At 40.0% G+C, this 24,498-nt stretch overlaps 1 protein-coding gene across 1 annotated transcript in view; it reads left to right on the top strand.

The window, feature by feature from the left end:
• Positions 1-2,537: 2,537 nt before the first annotated feature.
• The window catches only part of PYGO1 (pygopus family PHD finger 1), a 46,376-nt gene continuing 24,415 nt past the window's right edge, over positions 2,538-24,498 (top strand). The window contains exon 1 of the mRNA XM_012469820.3: positions 2,538-3,049. Coding sequence (XP_012325243.1) covers positions 3,001-3,049 — 49 coding nt within the window. The 5' untranslated portion in view covers positions 2,538-3,000. The remainder of the gene's footprint in view (positions 3,050-24,498) is intronic.

Genomic DNA, 24,498 nt, shown 5'->3' with positions numbered 1-24,498 from the left:
AACTCCCATATGTTCTTTTTAAGGCTCTCCTAAAAACATCATCAGCTATCTGCCTCCCAAGCTGAGTTGAGGGTTTCTCTTCTCTGCTGACATGGTGGTCTGTTGCAGTGTTTGGCACTCTGCACTGTTCATGATATTTTAAACCTCAACTTCCTCCCCTAAACTGTGAACTTCTTAAGGACAAGAACCATTGTCTCAGTCTCTGTATATCTTTGGGTAACAATGTTGTGTACCACGTTTTATAAATGCAAGTCATCAAATCTGCTTATTGCTTTTGAATCACCTAGAGAGCCTTTAAAAACAGATTTCTAGAGATTCTCACTCAAGTAAATCTGAGGAGGGAGTTAGGAATTTTGAATATTTTGGAATTATTATTTTGGAATAATTTTGAAAATTTTGAAATTTTTGAATACTCTCCAGGTAATTCTGATATGTGCAAGCAAGCCATCAAGATTTGGAAGTAAAATTGATCTAAAGGACTATGCCCAAGTAAGATGGTCTTTTATTCTTGATGAATCATTAAAAAGAAGCCAATTCATTTCTCTTGATTTTCATACTGAGCCTCTTGCTTTAGAGAATTACAATAAGGAACTCAGAATCTCTTAGCAATGATTTTTCTCAACCATTATCCTTGCACTAAGAGTTATATAATAAAAACATGTCATTTCCATACTTTTTTTTGGTGGGGGACAGGGTCTTGCTCTGTTAACCAGGATGAAGTGCAGTGGTGCGATCATAGCTCATTGCAACCTTGAACTCCTGGGCTTAAGGGATCTTCTTGCCTCAGCCTCCTGAGTAGTCGGGACTACAGGCCCGCACCACCTCGCCCGGGTAATTTTTGAAAAATTATTTTGTAGAGAAGGGTCCCACTTTGTTGCCTAGGCTGGTCTCAAATTCCTGGGCTAAAGTGATCCTCCCACCTCAGCTTCCCAAAGTGCTGGGATGACAGGAATGAGCCACCACACCTGGCCTTCATTTCTTTGTTGACTTACCAAAGTTCTTTTAAATTTTCCTCCAACAATCCTATAAGGTAGACTATTAGATCCAATATGCTTTATTATCTTACCGTTTGCTTTGGCATTATTGCACTTACCAAAGCCCTGCCAACCTAGTCGTCCCAGGGCCACTTCAAGTCTGCTTATGCATACAGCAATAAATATTTTCTCAAACATTTAACTATGTGTTTGTCACTGTTAGGTACCAGAGTAAACAGCAGTGAACTAGTCAAAATCGTGCCTGCATGGAGCTTACATTCTAGTTACCAGCCTTCTCAGAGTGCCTCCAGTAAAAACATTTTCCCTAGCCTGTCCTAGTCTGACTCTTCTAATCAGGAATTCCATCATTCCAGACCACCCTTATTAGATAAAGGGTAACATTTGCCCCGGGCCACGCTATGTCTTTTTGACGATGATCAGCCGCTATGGCGCTTGTCTGGTATGCAGCTGTTGAGGCTGTACATTGGCTTCATGTTTACATCTGTTTTCCGTGACACTGTGCAGCTGAATGAGTTGGGTGTCTTGTCTCCGGGAGGACGAGACTCCTGTCTGTAGCTAGTTTATGTCCTCCCACTCTTCATGAGTGCTTTTCAGTGATTTTTACATCAAAATAAGCCTAGTGGATAACCAGAAAACCTAGCAAAAAACAGAAAAAAACAATTTCGTAGAAGTACGTTAAACAATGTCAGAGCTGGAAGAGACCTTCGAGATGTAGCCCCACTGCTTTTATAGATCAGAAAACAGAGACCCAGAGGGGTGACCTAAGTCGCCTCCGGTCACACAGCCCAACTGAAGGATGTGGACCGGTGATCACATCTAATTTACAATCACACTGGCGGCGTTCCTCCTAAAATTTAACGTCTAAATGAGATCCAGCCGCGTCACCGCTGCTACCCCACCGTCCTTTCTAGTATTCATTCCACGCCGCTCTTTCTTGAAGAGTCAAGTCGTTAAAATACCAAGTGGAGGCATTCCACAAACAGGTGTCCAGACCACGGCCACGCGGACACGGAGTCGGGGAATCTGGATCCCCACATGCCAGCCGACAACTCTCCAGCTCCCGCTTACAAAGTTTCCTCGCATGGTACGTTCATTTTTCCGATCCCTAGCTGCGAGGCCGAGATGCTTTCTGCTGTGGCCTCCGACGAAGTTCGGAGATGCCCTTTCCTTGCGAAAGCCGGGCTCAGGCGCGTCGGCCGCGGGGCCGGGCGTCCTAGGGCCTGGCGGGCGGCTAGGGAACGCTGGGCGCGGAGCGGGGCGGCCCCTAGGCGCGCGCTGCCCGCCCGAGCTGCTACAGCCGCGGGCCCGCGAGCTCCGGCGCGGAGCGAGAGGCGCGCGCGGGCCGTGGGGGCTGGGCCGAGGCGGAGCGCGAGGCAGCGGCGGCGGCGGGAGGCGCCGCGGGACTAGGCAGCGGCCCCCGCCCCCCGAAGCCCGTCCCCGCGCGGGGCTGGGGAGCTCAGGGCGGGGAAGCCGCGGGGCCGCGCCACGTCCCTCGCCCGCCCCAGAGCGGGTTTTGCAGGCGGCTCCAGTCCGGGGGCTTTTGTGTCTGCGACTCGAGAGCGGCGAGAGAGCAGACCTCCTCCTCAGAGGGCGCTGTGAGTGCGCCGCCAGAGCCGGGCCGCCCGCCTCCTGCCTCCCCTGTCATCGGCTCCTGAGGCGGCGGCGGCGGCGAAGAAGAAGGAGTGGGAGGCGGCGGCGGCGGCGGCGGCGGCGCACTCGCCCTCAGCACATGCCGGCCCCGGGCGGGGGGCCGCCCCCAGGCCGTGCTCCCGGCCACCGCCGCTGAGCCCCGCCGGTGCCCGCACGCCGCCCCGCCGCCTCGAGGCCTCGTCCTCCTCCCAAACTTTGCAAAGTCGGCCCGCGTCCCCACCGCCCTCGGCCGTGCCTCGGCTCCGAGTCTCGCCTCGCAGCCGCAGCGGCCCCGCGAGGAGGAGGAGCCGCCGCCGCAGCATCAAAGAGACCGAATTCCCGCGGCCTGGGGGGGAGTCATGCTTTGCGGTCTGTAATGTCAGCAGAACAGGAGAAGGATCCCATTTCGCTGAAGAGAGTTCGAGGTAACCGAGCAGGGTGCCGGATTGGGGGGACCGGGGTGAGTGAGGTACTCGGGGCCCCGTGCCCGGCCGCCGGGAGGCCATGGGGCTCTGTCCGGGCCTAACTCCGCGCACCCGCGTCCCGCCCGCGCCCCGGGGCCGAGGCTGAGATCCGAGCGCGCGGCCCGGGCGCCCGCTGGCCCCCTAGACACCCGCGCGGATCCCTCGCCTCCCGACGTTGTGTTCGGAGGCAGTTGGAGCCGCACACAGCATCCCTTCTTACCCCCTCCTCGCCCACCTCTCCTCGTTCTCAAGACACAGCACAATGGGCACCTCAAAGGGTGAAAAGCAGACACCCCCTAGCAGAGACCTCGAACGATGCCCACCCCCTCAAAAAAGTAAGTTGGACTGCACAAGAGTTGACGCTCTTGAAGAAGGGCGCCTGGGCTTTCACGTCTCTCCGGGCCCCCTTCTCACCCTCCGGCAAGGACAACAACAGCTATTCAGTTTATTTTCCTTAGGTTTAAGAGGAGAAACTATACAAATTCAAAAGGCATTTTCTCTGTTGGTTTATGGATAAGAAATCATCGAAAATCAGTGTTACACATGATTGGTTTTCTTTCTTGCACACTGGTTAGGGATTTTCCTGTCGTCTTACTACTATCTAAGAAAAATCAGAGGGAACCATGTGTCAAACAAAAGATAATGCATATGTGTTCACAAAAGTCAGGTGCCACCCGGAAATTAGGGGATATCTTTTAGCTCTTAATAGAGTTAAGACTGAAAGTCCTAGAGTTGAAGTAATATTCATTGTTCATTAAGCAAATATTTATTGAACATCTACTATGTGCTAGACACTGTTCTTGGTACTGGGATACAGCAGTGAAAAAAAGCAGATAGACGATCTTCACCCAGAAGGAGTTCACTGTCTTGTGGGGTAAACAAATGTTAAACAGTAGATACAGAATGTCAAATCGTAGGTGGTATGGTGGACAAGAAAATAGGAAAAGAGGAGAGGAAATATGCGTGGCTTGTATGGAGGTACGGATTGTATGTAAGGTGATGATGAAAGGGCTCACCTGGAAGATGATGTTTGAGCGAAGAACCAAAGGAAATGATAGAGCAGGGCCATATGGATTCACGTGGGAAGAGCAAAAGCAACAGTAAATGCAAAGGCAACAGTAAATGCAAAGGCCCTGTGTCTGGAATATGCCCAGTGTATGCAATCAACAGCAAAGAAGCTATTGTAACTGCAGCAAAGTGATCAAGGTCCTGTGACCGGGGCTGAGGGGTGGGATGATTGTGTTATTAGAGGTCTGGTGTGCCATTTAAAACACTTCGGCTTTTACTCTGAGAAAAGGTCTGCAGAGTTTTGTCTGTAAGAGTGAATGGTCTGACATTTTAAACGTATCTTTGGCTGCTGTGCGGAGAATAGACTGTAGAGAAAAGGCTAAAGCAGAGGAGACTAGTAAGGAAGCTATTGCGAACAGGGTAAACAGGGTAAAGTGCTTTATAAATCAGTAAGTAGTAAAGTAAATTCCTGGCTGACTTAAGTGATGTAGAGATGAAGGACCACAAGTCATTCATTTTTGTTTTTGTTCAGTGTGACTAGAATTTAAGCATGTATAGAACTGGCTTGTGACACACAGTCCAAAAGATATCCACTCAAGAGTATTTTGGTAGAAATGATTTTCTTAGCCATTGAAGCAAAAACATAACTTAGAGCAGAATATTGTCTTTACAGGCTTAATATCAGCACAAGCTTTCATTTGGTGAAATATTTTAATTGTCTTTTCTGTTTGTGGTTGTGAGTTGGCAAAGCCTTTAAGGAATAGAGCTTCCTGAGATACAATTATTCCCCTGATATTTTTTGCTGTATAATTTTGCCTACTATTATAAATTGTTATGAGGTTGAAGGAAAAGAAAGAGCTATCAAGTTTATATCTTTGAACTGAATTATCAGTCCTAATCAAATGTAATTCTAAATAAAATAGGTGAGTGTTTTATTGTGGATCAGGAGCACAGCTCTATCTTCATTTTGTTTCAACTGCTGCTTTTAAGTTCTATGCTTTAGCTGTTGGGGTTGGCTCAGGTGTCAGCTCAAGAATATCCTGAGAGCTAAGTACCAGAATAAAAGATAAAACGCTTTTTAAAATAAGTCAGTATTTTTACGTTATGGGGAGGATTTTCATAATGCCGTTTTGTAATAATTAGAACATTAATTTAAAAAACATTTTTGGATTATTTTATAGTGCGCTCTTCTGAAGCACAATTCTGCTGAACCTCATTGCCCTGGGACTTTTTGTTATTCAGTGTAATTTATATCATGAGACTGCATGCAGGATGTGGTGTTTGCAGGGTGTAAACTTTGGAGCAGTGCTTTTTAAACTGTTTCCCATCCACTGATGTAACAGAGACAGATCTTTTTAATTGTTGTGTATTATTTCATATGTATTGAAACAAAAAAGTCATCAAATACCTTGCTTATGATAAGGCTAAGATACATATTTATGTGTGTGTATATATATATACACACACACACATATAGCAATTTAAATGAATGATTAACACATATAGCAATTAAATAAATTACTAAGAAAGTAATATTATAGGTGGAACTCAGATATAGTAAAATTATAACATGAATGACTTAGGACTTTACAGTAGTATGCTCTACAGACCAAAAGCATCATAATCACTTGTGATGCTTGTTAAAATATAGATTTGTGTATCTACGGAATCAGGACTTCTGGGATCCACAGAGTCAGGACTTCTGCATCTTTAACAAGATCCCCAGATGCTCCTTATGTATACTAAAGTTTGAGTACTGCTACTAATAGACCAAAGTTACAAAGGTGAGTAGACCAGAAGCAGCTGGCTGTGGACTTCCAAACTGTCCCTATATTTTAACATTAGATTTAGAATTACTCTTAAGTGACATAGTGTCTTACTCCTATTTTCTACCAGTTCTTAACACTCCACCCTAAACCTTCACCTTGTGATTATAAGACAGATCTATGAGGGCAGGCACTATGTCTTGATTATTTTATTTGGCTTGCTCATAGTAAATGTCAAATGAATGAATGAGTGAATACATGAATCACGCTGCTTTTTGATAGTCCATTGCCTGTCATACTACTTTTACTTGCCATTTTACCCTAGAATGTCAACTGTCATCCTTATTTTAACCAACACTCCCATTCTCCAGTATTCCTAGAACTCTTTTAGGCATTGATCTGATGGCAATATTCATTTATTCAACAAATATTTATTGAGCAGTCACAGTGCCATATAGTGGGATTACACTGATTAAGATATGACTCTGGCTGGGTGCGGTGGCTCACGCTTGTAATCCCAGCACCCTGGAAGACTGAGGCAGGTGGATTACTTGAGTCCAGGAGTTCAAGACCAGCCTGGGCAACAACCTGTCTCTACTAAAACTACAAAAAATTAGCTGGGCATGGTGACGTGTGCCCATGTTCTTAGCTACTTGGGAGGCTGAGGTGGGAGGATCACCTGAGCCCAGGGAGGCTGAAGCTACAGTGAGCTGAGATCACACCACTGCACTCCTGCCTGGGCAATTGGAGTGAGACACTATCTCAGCAACAACAACAAAAAAAGATATGACACCTGTACAGGACAATGACAAATAAGTGGCTACAAATAGCATGATAAGGGCTGTGATTATTTATAGGAAATAAAGGAACTTATCTTTTCGAGAATCAAGGAAGGCCTCCTGGAGAAGAGTTCTAAGAAGCAATGAGTGTTCTTTTGTCTTAAGTGATGTACAAAGAGCTTCAGAGGAGATAAAATGTGAGAAAGGGTCTAGAAGGTCTCTTGTGATTTTGAGAAGGCAGTTTTAGGAGGAAACCACATTTCAAAGTGTCGAAGATTAATGTGGGGCCAGGTGTGGTGGCTCCTGACTGTAATCCCAGCACTTTGGGAAGCTGAGGAGAGAGGATCTCTTGGGCCCAGGAGTTTGAGACCAGCCTGGGCAACTTATGGAGAACCCATTTATACAGAAAATTAAAAAATTAGTGGTGGTGTGCACCAGTAGTCCAAGCTGCTCAGGAGACTGAGGTAATGTGGTAAAAGATTAAATTATGAAGATGTGACTTAAAAGAAGTTTGGTGGTAGACAGAAAGACATAGGAGAAAATACGAGTCTTTTTTTTCTTCATTGAAAAAAGACTTAAACATATTTGTAGATTTACAGAAGAGCCCAATGTGGAAAGAGAGGGAAAAACTGGAAAGGCACCAGAAAGAGAGGATAATTCATGAATTACTAAAGCATTCAATACATGTTTTAAAAATATCTACCATGTGCTATACAATTCCCGTAGCTGGGGGATGAGACAGACAAGGTTCCTATTCTCATAAATCATGTCTTTGCAGATAAGGGAACAGGATTAGCATCAAGTATATACATGGAGGTTTAGTCTTGGAGAAAAAAAGAGACAATGGAGGAAGAAAGAAATTTAGAGATGAAGAAGGAAGTTGAGGTCATTTATTTAAGTGCTTTTAATCAGAGTTAGAAATAACGTAGAAGGGATAAGGATGTATTTTAGAATGGAGTGATAACAGCAATGTCATGAAAATTACTAAAAATGGACTTTACAAGAAAATACAGACTGTCTTGATGGGATAAATATATGGAGGATTTGGATTAAGGTTGGAAAATGAGCGTAATTTATGCAGTCACAAATTGGAGGTTGGGGAAGAGGCTGTGAGAGAAAGTCTGAAGGAAAAGTTTTTTGTTTTTGTATTTAAAATTGGTCCATGTAAGAGCTAGGCAGATTATCAGGAAAGTGAGTTTGGTTTTAGACACATTGAATGAATATCCTCCTGGGATATTCCAGTGTATGCAGTGGATGTACATGGTTTGGAACTGGGCTGAGTAGTCCAAGACAGAAGTAGAGATTTGAAAGTCATCAGTAAACTGGTGAATACAAATTAATGCCTTGGGAGTAGACGAGCTCACCAAGAGAGAGTGACAAGTAAAAAGAGAAAAGCCTTGAGAACACCAACTTTGGAAACACTAACATTTGGTCGACAAGGGGGGAAAGAGATCTTCAAAAAAAGAATCTGAAGGAGTAGTCAGAGAGGTAGGAGAAAAACCATGAGAGTGTAGTGTTACAGATAATGAAGGAAGAATGGGTTTATGAGGGGCAGATACATGAATTTTAACCTGTTGAATAAAAAGTTTCTATCCATGAGATGTCTATGATGCTTTTTCTCCCATATTCCCTGTCTTGGGGAACATGGCCATCTTTATCCATCCCCTACTCCCACACAACACTGTCCTAAGTCTTAGAATTGCTGTCTCCTTAATGTTTTGAACCCATTGACTTCTTTTTTTTTTTTTTTTTGAAACGGAGTTTCGCTCTTGTTACCCAGGCTGGAGTGCAATGGCGCGATCTTGGCTCACCACAACCTCTGCCTCCTGGGTTCAGGCAATTCTCCTGCCTCAGCCTCCTGAGTAGCTAGGATTACAGGAACGTGCCACTATGCCCAGCTAATTTTTTGTATTTTTAGTAGAGACGGGGTTTCACCATGTTGACCAGGATGGTCTCGATCTCTTGACCTCATGATCCACCCGCCTTGGCCTCCCAAAGTGCTGGGATTATAGGCTTGAGCCACCGCGCCCGGCCTTCATTGACTTCTTGACCTTTCCACAGCCACTTCTTTAGGTTTTGCTTATCGCTTTGATTATTATAGTAACCCTCTCTTTAGTTTCATGGCTTCCTGTTAGTCCCCTTAATCCATTACCACTGATGGTGATGAATAACTTAGTACTTCTCTGAGTGTTTTAAATGGATCTTCTTGCTTAATCCTCTCAGTAAATCTGTGAATTAGATGTTATTATTATTTTTGGTTTACAGTTGAGAAATTGATGTTCAGAGAGGTTAAGTAGTGTGTGCTTAAGTAACATACATGAGTTTTCCCAGTGAGTAAATGGCAAAGCCAGAACTCAAAATCTAGGGCCCAAGATCTTAGCTACTATCTGCATTGCCATAGTGTTCCCCAAACACAATTGAGTCACGTAAAATTAATCCGTGGTTTCTCATTACCTTTAGAGTAAAAATCAACCTCTCTTATGTTGGCCCTTTTTGATTTGGCCCAGGTCTACCACTTAGTTCTCTCTTCTTCAGAATCCATGAAGTGCTTTGCCTATTTCTTATGCTCCAGTCTTAAAATATTCACTCTTCCTCTCTAAATGTTGTCATGGTCTCTCTTGCTTTTAAAATTTCCTTTGCATATTCTATCCCTTCTGCTAAGCATGCTCCCTTTTTCTCCTACCTCTGGAAGATACTCATCCTCAAAGTTTCAGCACAGTTGAAATCTCCCAGGATGTTTTCCTGAGCTCCCCGTCTCAGTCAAGATTAGGTGAGAGTTTCTTATGGTCCCTCAGTATCCTGTGCTCATCTCTGTCAGTGTTTATCACATTAAATTTAAGAGTTTCAAAAGAAAAAGATTATTTCCTATAGGTTATAAGATCCTTACAGGGAGGAATTACTACTTTTATTTCTTTTCTACTTCCATAAGCTCAACAATTGTTTTTGAAATCCATTTTGATGAACATTAATGATGAAGTTTTAGTAATTCAAGGCATCAGTCTTCCTAGATTGCTTTTCCCAGGTGTGTAGAGAAGTTACCACTAGGGAACACAGTTCTCTCTTCCGACATTCTTATTCTAGGCAACCCAAGAAGTCTAAATCATCTTTAACATCAAAATTAGCCTTAAAGTATGGTCAAGCATGATTTCAGATCTTTTTTTTTTTTTTTTTTGAGATAGAGTCTTGCTCTATTGCCTAGGCTAGAGTGCAGTGTGGCGTGATCTTGGCTCACTGAAACCTCCGCCTCTCAGGGTCAAGCAATTCTCCTGCCTCAGTCTCCCGAGTAGCTGGGATTACAGGCACCCGCCACTGCGCCTGGCTAATATTTGTATTTTTAGTAGAAACGGGGTTACACCATGTTGGCCAGGCTGGTCTCAAACTCCTGACTTTGTGATCCACCCATCTCAGCCTCCCAAAGTGCTGGGATTACCACCGTACCCAGCTAGGTCTCCTTTTTTTTATTCCTAATTTCTGTAGGTATGATAACTGCAATAACAAGAAACAGTACAGCATTTGTAACTGTGAGCTTGACTGCCAAAGCTTTTATCCCTGCTCAGCCATTTATTAGCTATATGGTTCTTGGCAAGTTACTTAACCTCTCTGCATCAGTTTCCTCAGCTGCAAAATGAGAATAATAATGGTACTTATCTCATGGAGTTGTTTGAAGGATTAAATTGGTTAATATGTATAAACCACTTAGAACATTGTCTTCTGCATTGTAAGTTATCTGTTTGCTATTAACATCAGAAATAGATCTAAAATATACATTCTGTTTAAGTGATGTGATCGACATTCACTTTTAGGTGTATTTAATCAGTCAGACAATAAGTGTAAATAACCTACAGCAGATTCTTATTTTGATTACAAGTGGGTATGAAGAGAACAGAAATGTTTTCTTCCTATGTAAAGAAAACAATGAAAAAAAGGAAATTTTTTAAACAGAAACTCTGACGTTTCACTGTTTTGTTGAAAAAGACAAATAGAAACTGTTTATTGAATAGTATTTGTGAATATCTGCAGCTTTGTTCTCCATGATTTCTGAGGTTTTTTGTCTAAAAATTTGCCCGGCTTTGTTAAAGAAAGAAGTTCCTTATCAGAGGTATTATTGTATAGTTATCTTCGCATGTGAGTACCATCCACCTATTCTCCTAAGCTTTACCTTTCTAAGCAATCTTAAAAACCATGGACCTCAGTAACACAAAGAGGCAAGTGGGAGACCAGTGGGAGTTTGAAAATTTGATTTATGGAGGGAGATGTTAGATTCTTAAATATAAAATTAATACCATAAAACTCAATTTTCAAAAAAGAATTTTAGGGGTTTTGCTCACAGATTGCTTGAAAATAAAGAATTTATTTAAATGATTCCAAGCCTCAGAGTTTTGCTGTATGGTAATTATAAGCAATTATTTGATTCTTGAAAAGTGAGCAAAGATGATAGATACCATTAAGAGTACATTTTGTCTGTTTTTAAATTACAGCATTTTAATTGTAAAATTACTGTTGTTCAGTAGTCTTCAGAATGTTGTGGGCTGGACATGGTGGTTTATGCCTATAATACTAGCATTTTGAGAGGCTGAAGTAGTAAGATTGCTTGAACCCAGGAATTAAAGGCTGCAGTGAGCTGTGATGGTGCCACTGCCCTCCAGCCTGCATGACAGAGCAAGACTCTGTCTCTTAAAAAATAAAAAACAATGTGTCTGGACACGGTGGCTCATGCCTGTAATCCCATAACTTTGGGAGGCTGATGTGTGTGGATCACAAAGTCAAGAGATCAAGACCATCCTGGCCAACATGGTGAAACCTCGTCTCTACTAAAAAATACAAAAATTAGCTGGGCGTGGTGGTGCGTGCCTATAGTCCCAGCTACTCGGGAGGCTGAGGCAGGAGAATTGCTGGAACCCAAGAGGCGGAGGTTGCAGTGAGCCAAGATTGCACCACTGCACTCCAGCCTGGCTCCTGGCAACAGAGCGAGACTCTGTCTCAAAAAAATAAAAATAAATAAATAAAGAATGCTGTGATAATTTAGATGTCCTATATTAGAGATTGGAGATGAATTTATTAATAATTGTTTTATTTTTAAGAATTACCTTTATACTTTTGTTAAAATGAAATACTCATCACATGTTAGGAAAGACAGGACTTTGAAGTTTGGCACCTTTATTTATTTATATAACCACTTTATTATTTGACTTCTGTGACCATTGCCAATTATTTTTCCATATCAGACTTATCACCATCTCAAGCTATTCAGATTCAGGGACATCACATTTCTCTGTTCAGTATGTGGGTATATGCTGTCATAGAAAAACTGCACACAAGCTGGGCGTGGTGGCTCATGCCTATAATTCCAGCACTTTGAGAGGCTGAGGCGGGTGGATCACGTGAGTTCGGGAGTTCCAGACCAGCCTGACCAACGTGTAGAAACCCTGTCTCTACTAAAAATACAAAATTAGCCAGGCGTGGTGGCGCATGCCTGTAACCCCAGCTATTTGGGAGGCTGAGGCAGGAGAATCGCTTGAACCCAGGAGGTGGAGGTTGCAGTGAGCTGAGATTGTGCCATTGCATTCCAGCCTGGGCAAAAAGAGTAAAAGTCTGTCTCAAAAAAAAAGAAAGAAAGAAAAAACAAAAAGCTGCCTGCAAATTATTAATCTGGAATCATCAGTTCATTTCATTCGGACTACTGAATAATTTTGTGCCATTGCATTCCAGCCTGGGCAAAAAGAGTGAAAGTCTGTCTCAAAAAAAAAGAAAGAAAGAAAAAACGAAAAACTGCCTCCAAATTATTAATCTGGAATCATCAGTTCATTTTATTCGGACTACTGAATAATTTTAAATTGGTGAAGGTTTATTCAAACCATCACTGTCAATTCTTTATTTACCATCTTCCCAAATGGGATTACCACATCAAATTAAAATATAGAAGTTCTTTTAATTTGAACCAGAAGTTTCCATTTTTGCCTTCTATGAGTCACTGAGGAAGATTTAGTGTATGTATAAGATTTTAGGGAGGCAACTAGTATCTTAAAGGTAGGTAAGCCTAGTTTTACTCAGTTAACCAAAGAAGAAATAGATAAATTGGACTTCATCAAAATTTTTAAATTGTGAGTGTCAAAGGGTACTATCAGTAAAAAGATAACCCATGCAATGTAAGGACATGTTTGCAAATCTTGTAGCTATGAGTTTAGTATCCAGAACACATAAAGATTTTTACAGCTTAATAACAAAATACAATCTAAGAAATGAATGGCCAAGGATTTGAATAGAAATTTCTCCAAAGAAAATATATAAATTGTCCATAAGTACATAAAAAAGATGCTTGGCGTCATTAGTCATTATGGAAATACAAATCAAAACCACAATGAGATATCACTTTATATTCATTCACTAGGAGGCTGTATTAAAACAAAAACAGAAAAATGTTGGTGAGGATGTGGAGAAATTATAACCCTTATACTTTGCAGATGAAAATATAAAATGGTACAGCCACTGTGGAAAACAGTCTGGCAGTTTCTCAGAGTTAAACATAAAATTGCTATATGACCCAGTGTTCCACCTCTAGATAGATAACTGAGAGGGTTGAAAACATGCTCACACAAATACTTGTACAAGAATGTTTATAGAAGCATTATCCATAATAGCCCAAAAAGTCGAAATAACCCAAATGTCCATCAACTAGTGAATAAATAAACAAAATGTGGTATATTTATATACTGGAAAGTAAATCAGCCATAAAATGGAACGAAATGCTGAAACATGCTACAACATGGATGAACCTTGAAAATGTTATGCTAAATCAAAGAGCCCATATACAAAAAGCTACATATTGTATGATTCCATTTATACGAAATGTCCAGAATAGGCATATTCATACATAGAAAGTAGATTGTCTCAAGCAAGTGGATCACTTGAGGTCAGGAGTTCGAGACCAGCCTGGCCAACATGGTGATAAACTGTTTCTACTACAAGTACAAAAATTCACCAGGCGTGGTGGCAGCCACCTGTATTCCCAGCTACTCGGGAGACTGAGGCAGAGGAATTGCTTGAACCTGAACCTGGGAGGCAGAGGAGGTTGCAGTGAGGCAAGATTGTGCCACTGCATTCCAGCCTGGGTGACAGAGCAAGACTCTGTCTTAATAATAATAAAAAATAAGAGTTATTGTCAGGGGGTAGAGAAATGAAGAGTATTGATGGGGTAGCGTTTCTTTTGGAGATGATGATAATGTTCTGGAATTAGATGTGATGGTGGTTACATAACGAGGTGAGTAAAAATCACCGACTGTACACTCAAAACAAAAACCTAGTTTTAGATTTCATTGCTTCTTTGGACCGACTGTATTAGATGGTGATGGTAGTTACATAACCAGTTGAGTAAAAATCACTGACTGTACACTTAAAAACCTAGTTTTAGGTTTCATTGCTGCTTTTGACCAATGGTGTGACTGCTTTACATTTATTTTTCTTAACTTTTAAAAAATTGGGGATGACTCACTATGTGAACTCAAAAGTATCTGAGACAGATCTCAATCAGTTTAGAAAGTTTATTTTGCCAAGGTTTAGGATGCATCCATGACAGCCTTAGGGGTTCCTGACATGTGCCCAAGGTGGTGGGGATACAACTTGCTTTTATACATTTTAGGTAGACATGAGACATCAATCAATGTTGACACATTGCTTTGGTCCAAAAGAAGCAGTGGGATGAGGGGTGGGGAGGTGTCCAAGTCATAGGCAGATAAGAGACAAAAGGTTGCATTCTTTTGAGTCCTTGATGAACCTTTCACTGAATACACAGTTTAGTCTGGCTCAGTGAATCTCCATTTTTACATAAACAGCAGGGCAGATCAGTTGATCAGATAGGCCTTTGTCTCAGGTGAGCAGAGGGCTGAATTTCTGTCCCACACCGCCAAGATAAGCTGTCAGTTTACATTGCCAGGGTGAAATTCAACAGAACTATTCCTTGTGGGCAAATTGTGAGGGAGGTATGTAGCTTTTTTATCTTTATTGCTATCTTATTTAGGAATAGAATGGGAGGCAGGTTTGCCTAGCTGTGTAGTTGTCAGCTTGACTTTTCCCTTGGCTTAGTGATTTTGGGGTCCCGAGATTTACTTTCACACCTATCTCATAGGTTTATGAAGATTAAGGAAAAGAACATGGATATGGTATCTAGCAGACTTCTAAGTTAAGATGATGGAACAAGCCTGCTTTACAGCATCTTTTTCCCATTTCTTTCTCTCTCTCTTTTTTCCCCCCAGGCTGAAGTGCAGTGGTGCCATCTCAGGTCAAGGCAACCTCTGCCTCCCAGGTTCAAGCGATTCTCCTGTCTCAGCTTCCCGAGTAGTTGAGATTCCAGGCACCTGCCACCATGCCCAGCTGATTTTTGTATTTTTAGTAGAGATAGGGTTTTACCATGTTGGCCAGGCTGGTCTCGAACTCCTGACGTCAGGTGATCCGCTCACCTTAGTCTCCCAAAGTGCTGGGATTACAGGCATGAGCCACCGTGCATGGCCTCTCTCTTTTTTAAATTAAAAAACCTTAACAGCTTTATTGATGTTAACAGTAATGATTGTTTCTGGCTGATGGGACTTGAAATGTTGCTTTTATACATTTTAGGTAGACAGAGGATAGAATGATGTGTATGAACAGGCACAGGGTGATTGATTTTTTTCTTTGTATATGCAGTGCTTATACTTCTTTATAATTTATTTCCTACAGCCAAGATTTGGTCAGGAAACAAACCACACCAATTATTTTTAAGAAAGAATTTAATTTAATATAAAGTATTGTTAACAGATATTTAAGTAACAAAAGTAAGATACTAAAGTTTTCACAGAGATAGCAACTGTGGGAACTAGCTGCCATTCTTAAGTCTGTGGAACAAAGGAATGAGGTTGGAGTTATTAAATTATACAAACTCAGAGGGGGAGCCCTGTGGAGCATAAACTCAGATCTCTGAGAAGGAATACTATTTAAGCTGGTTGTAATGCCTCTGGGCTTGGAAGAGCAGCTCTGTGGGCCTGGGACCCATACTCCTGGTGCAGGAGTCTCTGAGGAATGCACAAGGCTGTTTCTGCAAGTGTTGGAAATACTACAAACTGAATTTACCGCAACTGCTGTGACTGAAACAAACTGCCAGTGCGGGGGAGTAGACATCAGGCCAGGGGTGCCATGGAGAGGAACAGAAGGAGCATATTCATTTTTCTCCTCCAGGCTTCCAGTCTCCCTGTAGCACCCACTATTGGCGCAGCCTAATAGAGATCAAGCAGAGAGGATAGAATGATGTGTATGAACAGGCACAGGGTGATTGATTTTTTTCTTTGTATTTATATGCATTGCTTATACATCTTTATAATGAGCATGTCTATTTCCTACAAAAACAGTGATTTTTTTTTTAAAGTACTGACTACAGTATTTGTGATAAGGTTAAAAAGCAAAGTAGTGTAGTCTAGTGGGGAGAGAATTGTACATTGCTATTCAATGTGTAGTTGTTGACAGACCATCAGCATCTATATTACCTGGGGATTGTTAGAAATCTAAGTTCATGGCTTTATCCCAGAACTGCTCAATCAGAATCTTCGGGAGTGGGACTCAGAAATCTCTATTTTAACAAACTTTTGGAGTGATCTTTATGCATACTAAAGTTTGAGAACCACTAATACATAGTTTAAAACTTCCTACATAGGCTTTTGAATCAGAAAGAACTCTGTGACCTTGGGCAAGTTAGTTAAATCTGAGCCTCTGTTTTCTCATGTATAAAATTGGTATAGCCATAGAATTCTTTGAGGATCAGATGAAATAATGTATATAAAGTGCTTATCCCAGTATCTGACATATAGTAAACATTCACTAAATTAATATTATTTAATGGTAATCCTCTTCCCTTCAATTTTGTAACAATCTGGTGTTGCAGAGATTCTTAGTTTTTATCTTTTAATTGTCATATCAATTAACCGTTAAAATATACTATAGCAAATGAAGGAACAAAAATAAAGACACTTGGACTCAATTTAATTCAACATTTATTGCCTATGGATAAGGCCATATACTGTGGGTAGATAAGAAATAAATGACATTAGCTGTCCTTATAAAGATACTGTTATCTATCATATATATAAACACACACATACACAATATACCTTTGAATAACATGGGTTCGAACATGGAGAGTCCCCTTATATATGTGGATTTTTTTTTCAGTAAATATATTGGGAAGTTTTTTGAAGAATTGTAACAAATTGAAAAAACTCACAGATGAACCATGTAGCCTAGAAATATCAACAAATTAAGAAAAAGTTAAGTATGTCATGATTGCATAAAATATATGTAGATACTAGTCTAATTTATTGTTTACTACCATAAAACCTATGCACATATATTATAAAAAGTTAAAATTTATGAAAACTTACACAAGCATTTACAGACCCTACATGGCACCATTTGCAGGTGAGAGAAATGTAAACATTGATGCAGTATTAAATCATGACTGTATAAAATTATACTTACTGTACTACTGTAATAATTTCATAGCCACCTCCTATTGCTATTATGGTGAGGTCCAGTGTTGCAAGTAACTGCTTAAAATACCACATGGTGCTAATCATCTCTATGAAAGCAGTTCGTCGCTCCAATAAGTTGCACATCACAGTAAAAAGTAGTATCTTTTGGTTCTCACATATTTTTCATTATCTTTAGTGCTGTACCATAAACCTTAAATAACACTATAGGACCCATACAGAATGCCACTAGTGATGCTGAAAGTGCTCCCAAGAAACAGAGAAAAGTCATGCCATTACCAGAAAAAGCTGAATTGCTTGATATGTACTGTAGATTGAGGTCTTCAACTTTGGTTGCCTGCCATTTCAGACAGATGATTCATCTTTTAAATAATGAAAACATATAGTCTGATAAATACAGTACTATAAATGTATTTTCTCTTTCTTACATTTTTAAATTACTTTTCTCTAGCCTACTTTGTTGTAAGAACACAGTATGTAATGTAACATATAACATACAATATAAATGTGAATCAACTCTTTATGTTATCCATTAAGGCTTCCAGTCAACAGTAGGCTATTTTAGTAATTTAGTTTTGGGGGAATCAAAAGTTATATATGGACTTTTGACTGCACAGGGGATCAGAGTTTTTAACACCTGCATTGTTCAAGAATCAACTGTATCACAGTGTATGTAGTTCAAGGATCAGCTATATCCATTCATTGTTGACAGATGCTTATGTTGTTTCCATGTCTTGGCTCTTGTGAATGCTGTTGCAACAAACATGGGAGTACACATAACTCTCTGAGGTACTGATTTTATTTCCTTGGGTTGCATATCCAGAAGTTGATTTACTGGATTGTAAACTAGTTCTATTTTTAATTTCTTGAGGAACCTCCAAGCTTTTCTTTAATGGCTGTACCAATTTACATTCTCACCAGTAGTGCATGAGACTTCCCTTTCCTCCACATCCTTGCCAACACTTAATATCTCTTGTCTTTTTTTTTTGAGATGGAGTCTTGCTCTGTTGCCCAGGCTGGAGTGCAGTGGTGCAGTCTCAGCTCACTGCAACTTTTGCCTCCTGGGCTCAAATTATTCTCCTTCCTCAGCCTCCCTAATAGCTGGGATTACAGGTGCCTGCCACCATGCCCAGCTAATTTTTTTGTATTTTTAGTAGAGATGGGATTTCGCCATGTTGGCCAGGCTGGTCTCAAACTCCTGACCTCGTGATCCGCCCGTCTTGGCCTCCCAAAGTGCTGGTGTTACAGGCATGAGCCATCGTGTCTGGCCTTTTTTTTTTTTTTTAAAGACAGAGTCTCACTATGTTGACCTGGCTGGTCTTGAACTCCTGACCTCAAGTGACCCTCCCACCTTGGCCTTCCAATATGCTGGGATTACAGACGTGAGCCACCACACCTGGCTTTTTTTTTTTCCTTTTTGATAATACAGCCTAACAAATGTGAGGTTATTTCTCATTGTGGTTTTGATATGATTTCCCTGATGAGTAGTAATGTTGAGCACCTTTTCAGATACCTGTTGGCCATTTTTATGTATTCTTTGGAAAAATACATATTTAGGCCCTTTCTCCATTGATTAAGCATTGTTTTTGTTTTTAGATGAGTACCTGTATATTTTGGATATTAACACCTTATGAGATATATAATTTGCAAATATTTTCAACCATTTTTGTAGGCTGCCTTTTCATTTTGTTTCCTTTTCTGTGCAGAAGCTTTTTAGTTTGAGGTATTCCCACTTGCTTATTTTTGCTTTTGTTGCTTGTGCTTTTGGTCATATTCCAAAAACCATGGCCAAGGCCAGTGTCAAGGAAGTTTTTTTGTCCGTTTTCTTACAGGAGTTTTACAATTTTAGGTCTTACATGTAAATCTTTAGTCGACTTCCAGTTAATTTTTGTGAGTAGTTTAAGATAGGAGTCTAGTAGTTTCATTCATCTACATGTGGATATTCAAGTTTTTCTAGCACCATTTATTGGAGGGACTAGACTATCCTTTCTCTATTTTCTTCTCTTGCCAAATATTAGTCATATATTTGTTGGTTTATCTCTGGGTTCTTGATTGTGTTCCATGGTATGTGTGTTTTTATGCTGGTATTACTGTAGCTTTGTACTATAGTATAAAATCAGAAAGTGATTTTTTTGTTCACTTGTTTCTCAAGATTGCTTTGGCTATTCAGGATCTTTTTTGGTTCTATATGGATTTTACAATTTCTTTTTCTGTAGAAAATGCCATTGTAATTTTGATGGAGATTGTATTGAATCTATAGATAAAAACTCTTTAAAAATCCTATTAAGGGACACAGAGAAAGGCTTCTAATAAATGGAATAGTATTCCCTGTTGCAGCTAGCCATCTGGAACAAAATAACATTTTTTTTTTAACTTCACATATTATCCCAAAATAAATTCCAAATGGAGCAAAGATAGAAAAATATGGTATATTATGAAAAATAGCTTGATGGTTCCTCTTAAAATTGAAAATAGGATGTATTAGTTCATTTTCATGCTGCTCGTGAAGACGTACCTGAGACTGGATGCTTTATAAATAAAAAGAGGTTTAATGGTCTTACAGTTCCACATGGCTGGAGAGGTGTCACAATCATAGTGGAAAGCAAGGAGGAACAAGTCACATCTCACATGGATGGCAGCAGGCAAAGAGAGAGCTTGTGTAGGGAAACTCCTGTTTTTAAAACCATCAGATCTCATGAGATTTACTCACTATCATAAAAACTACCTAGGAAAGAGCTTCCCCCATGATTCAGTTACCTCCCACCAGATCTCTCCCACAACATGTGGGAATTCAAGATGAGATTTGGGTGGGGACACAACACAGTCAAACCGTATCATAGGATATACTAGCCAACAATTTCACTTCTGTTTTTATATCCAAAAGAGTTGAGAATAGAGTCTCAAAGAGATATTATAACGTGTACGTTCTTAGCAGCATTATTCACAACAGCTACAAGGTAGAAACAACCGAGGTATCCATCTGCAGATAAATGGATAAACAAAATGTAGTATATATATACTATATGTGGAATATTATTCAGCCACAAAAAGGAAGAAAATTCTGACACATGCTACAGAACCTTGAAGACATTATGCTTAATGAAGTAAGCCAGTCACAGAAAGACAAATACTGGATGATTCTACTTGTATAGGCTATCTAGAGTAGTAAAATTCATAAAAGCTGAAAGTAGATGAGGATCCCAGGGGAGGGGGAAGTTGATGGGGATCATAGACTGGAGAAGGAGAAAATGGGGAGTTGTTGTTTGATGGATATAGTTTCAGTTTTACAAGATGAAAGCATTCTGGAGGTTGGTTGTGCAGCAATGTGAATATACCTAATACTACTGAATTATATACTTAAAATGATCAAGATGGTAAATTATATGTATTTTACTACAACAAAAAATTAAAATTTAAAAAATTAAGACATAAAAACATTAAGAAAAAAACCTGAGAGAATTATTTTTATTCTCCAAAAATGGGGATCTCTCTTCTAAGCACAAGACAAAGCCCAGAATTTAAAAAATAAAATATTAATGCATTTTATTACATAAAATTATTTTTTGAAATTTTGGATAGCATTATGGAGGAAACTGGGTTATGGAGTATGTGCAAATTCTCTTTCCTATCTTCACATTTTTATATATGTGAAAATCTAAAATTTTAAATGTATTAAAAATTTTATAACAAGAAATCAAAACATAATCTGATGAAAGTATTTACAGTTTAAATATATTCAGGTTTTTTTAGTGTATGAAGAGCTTCTACAAATCACTATGAAAAGGATCAAACACTCAGTAGAAAAATTGCAAGGAATATTAGCTCCCAGGTGATTCTAACATGCAGCCAAGATTGAAAATGACTGGTTTAGATATTTTTGATAAATCAGAGTAAAATTTGAAAAAAACAATATTAAAAACAAAAGCAGGTTTCTTTTTGCTCAAGATGGCAGATTAGAGAGGCTTTTGGTGTGCCTCAGCCGCCTGGAAATAGCAAGCTAATACATAAAGATCAACTCTGTGAGCTTTAATTCAAAAAGAAAAGTGAGTATCTAATGGAATTGTGAAGGACACCCTCGATCCGAGAGAGAATGCTGACCGACAGCCCCCATGATGGCATCCAGTTGATAAAAGTGAGTGAAGCCTAAGTATGTGAGAGAGGTAGAAGGCCCCTCTCTGTGACTCACCTTTCCACTGGGGATCTGTGCAGCCCAGGCAGAGGGAAAGCACTTTGTTTCTCCCAATCCCTGGAGCTAATTTGGGGAGTATCTTGGAGACACTGTGAGGGAAAAACACTGAGAAAAGCTGCAGGCATTTTCCCGGATCCCGAGAGCAGGATGCCATTTTAAATGTGGTTTCGTAAAAAATCAGGAATTCCTTGGTGACCTGGCATTGTGGCTACGTATTTTAGTCTTGGACTAGAGATTGGAGTGCCCATTGTGGAGTGGTAGGTATGTCTACAGGACCCCGATAGCAGGCACAGCTACCATCCGTCAACCACAGAATATGCATTCTTCTCATCTGCACATGAACATACTCCAAGATTGACCACATGCTTGGCTGTAAAGCAAGTCTCAATAAATTAAAAAAAAAAAAATCGAAATCATACCAAGCATACTCTTGGACCACGGTGGAATAAACCTAGAAAGAAGTATCAAGAAGATCTCCCAAAACCACACATTTGCATGGAAATTAAACACCTTGCTCTTGAATGACTTTTGGGTAATGAAATGACGGCAGAAATTTTTTAAATTCTTTGAAATGAATGAAAACAGACACAATATACCAAAATACCTGGGATGCAGTGAAAACAGTATTAAAAGGAACATTTATAGCACCAAACACTACCTCAAAAAGTTAGAAAGATCTCAAATTAATGATCTAACATCACACTTGGAAGAACTAGAAAAACAAGAACAAACTAACCTGAAAGCTAGCAGAAGAAATGAAATAGCTAAAATCAGAGCTGAACTGAACAAATTGAGACACCAAAATTCATACAAAGAATCAGTGAAATAACAACAACAAAAAGCTCAGGATCAGGTGAATTTATAGCCAAATTCTACCAGAAATTCAAAAAGAGAACAGCTGTTACCAATTCTACTGAAACTCTTCTAAAAAACTGAGGAGGAGGAACTCCTTCCTTATTCATTCTGTGAAGTCAGCATCATCACAATACCAAAACCTGGCAAGGACAGTATGAAAAAAACCTACAGGCCTGATGAACATATATGTAAACATGCTCTACAAAATATTTGCAAACCAAATTCAATTGCACATGAAAAAGTTAATTCACCATGATTAAGTAGGTTTCAGTACTGGGATGCAAGGTTGGTTCAACATAAGCAAATCAGTAAGTGTGATTCACCACATAAGCAGAATTAAACATAAAAATCATATAATCATCTTAATAGACATGAAAAAAACTTTTGATAAAATCCAACGTCCTTTCATGATAAAAACCCTCAGCAAACTAGGCATCAAAGGAATATACCTCCAAATAATAAGAGTCATCTATGACAAACCCACAGCCAACATCATACTGAATAGGCAGAAACTGGAAGCATTCCCCTTGAGAATTGGAACAAGGCAGGCATACCCACTCTCACCACTCCTATTCAACATAATACTCGTAAGTGTTAGCCAGAGCATTCAGGCAAGAGAAAGAAATAAAAGGCATCCAAATAGAAAAATAAGCTAAACTATTTCTCTTTGCTGACAGTATGATTCTATACTTAGAACACCCTAAGAACTCCACCAAAAGGCTATTAGAACTTATAAACAATTTTAGCAAGGTTTCGGGATACAAAATCAACATTCAAAACCAGTAGCAGTTTGATATACCAGTAACATAAGCTGAGAGCCACATCAAGAATGCAATCCCATTTACACACGCAAACACACATACACACAATACCTAGCAAATATGTGTAACCATTGAGGTGAAATATCTCTACAAGAAGAACTAAGAAACACTGCTAAAAGAAATCATAGATGACACAAACAAATGGAAAGACATTCCATGCTCATGAATTGAAGGAATCGGTATCATTAAAGCAGTCACACTGCTTAAAGCAGTCTACACATTCAACACTATTTCTGTCAAGCTACAATGGAATTTTTCACAGAATTGGAAAAAACTGTTAAAATTCATATGGAACTGCAAAAGGGTCCAAATAGCCAAATCAATCCTAGGCAAAAAGAACGAAGTTGGAGGCATCACATTACTTCAAATATAAGGTTGCAGTATCCAAAACAGTATGGTACTGGTACAAAAACAGACATTTAGGCCAATAGAACAGACTAGAAAACCTAGAAACAAAGCCACATACCTATAACTATCTGATTTTCAACAGAATTGAGAAAAGCAAGCAATACTGAAAGGCCCAGTAAATGGTGCTGGGATAGCTGGCTAGCCATATGTAGAAAATGAAACTGGACCCCTGCCTGTCTCCATATACAAAAATTAACTCAAGATGGATTATATATTTAAATCTAAGACCTCAAACTGTAAGAATCCTAGAACACCTATGAAACACCATTCTGGACATCAGCCTTGGGAAATAATTTATGACTAAGTCTTGAAAGCAATTGCAACAAAAAACAAAAATTGACAAGTACGACGTAATTAAACTATAGAGCTTCTGCCTAGCAAAAGAAACAACAGAGTAAACAACCTGCTTACAAAATGGGAGAATATATTCACAAACTGTGCATCTGACAAAGGTCTAATATCCAGAATCTATAAGTAACTTAAACCACTGAACAAGCCAAAAACAACCCCATTAAAAATTGGCAAAAAGAGTTTGAGACCAGCTTGGGCAGCAGAAAGAGACCTTGTCTCTACAAAAAAATTAAAAAAAAATTAGCCAGGTGTGGTGGCACAAGCTGCCCAGATATGTGGGCAGCTGAGGCAGGAGAATTTCTTGAGTCCAGGAGTTTGAGGCTGCAGCTAGCTGTCTTCACACCACTGCACCCAGCCTGGGTGACAGAGCCAGACCCTGTCTCAAAAAAAGAAAAAAAGTGGGCAGAATACATGAGCAGATATTTCTCAAAAGAAGCCATAGAGGTGGCCAACAAACATAAAGCAATGCTCATCATCACTAATTATCAGAGAAATGCAAATCAAAACCACAATAAAATACCATCTCACGTCAGTTAGAGTGGCTATTTTCATAAAGTCAAAAAACTGCCAGGCATGGTGGCTCATACCTGTAATCCTAGCACTTTGGGAGGCTGAGGTGAGTGGATTGCTTTAGCCCAGGAGGTCAAGATCAGTCTGGACACCATGGAAAAACCCTGTCTCTATTCAAAATACAAAATATTAGCTGGACATGGCGGCCCACACCT

The sequence above is a fragment of the Aotus nancymaae genome, unplaced genomic scaffold, assembly GCF_030222135.1.
Source record: "Aotus nancymaae isolate 86718 unplaced genomic scaffold, 86718_ANA_hifiasm-v0.15.2.pri h1tg000062l, whole genome shotgun sequence".
NCBI lineage: Eukaryota > Metazoa > Chordata > Mammalia > Primates > Aotidae > Aotus > Aotus nancymaae.
Note: the sequence above shows the minus strand (reverse complement) of the source record. Positions and strands in the feature narration are given on the sequence as shown.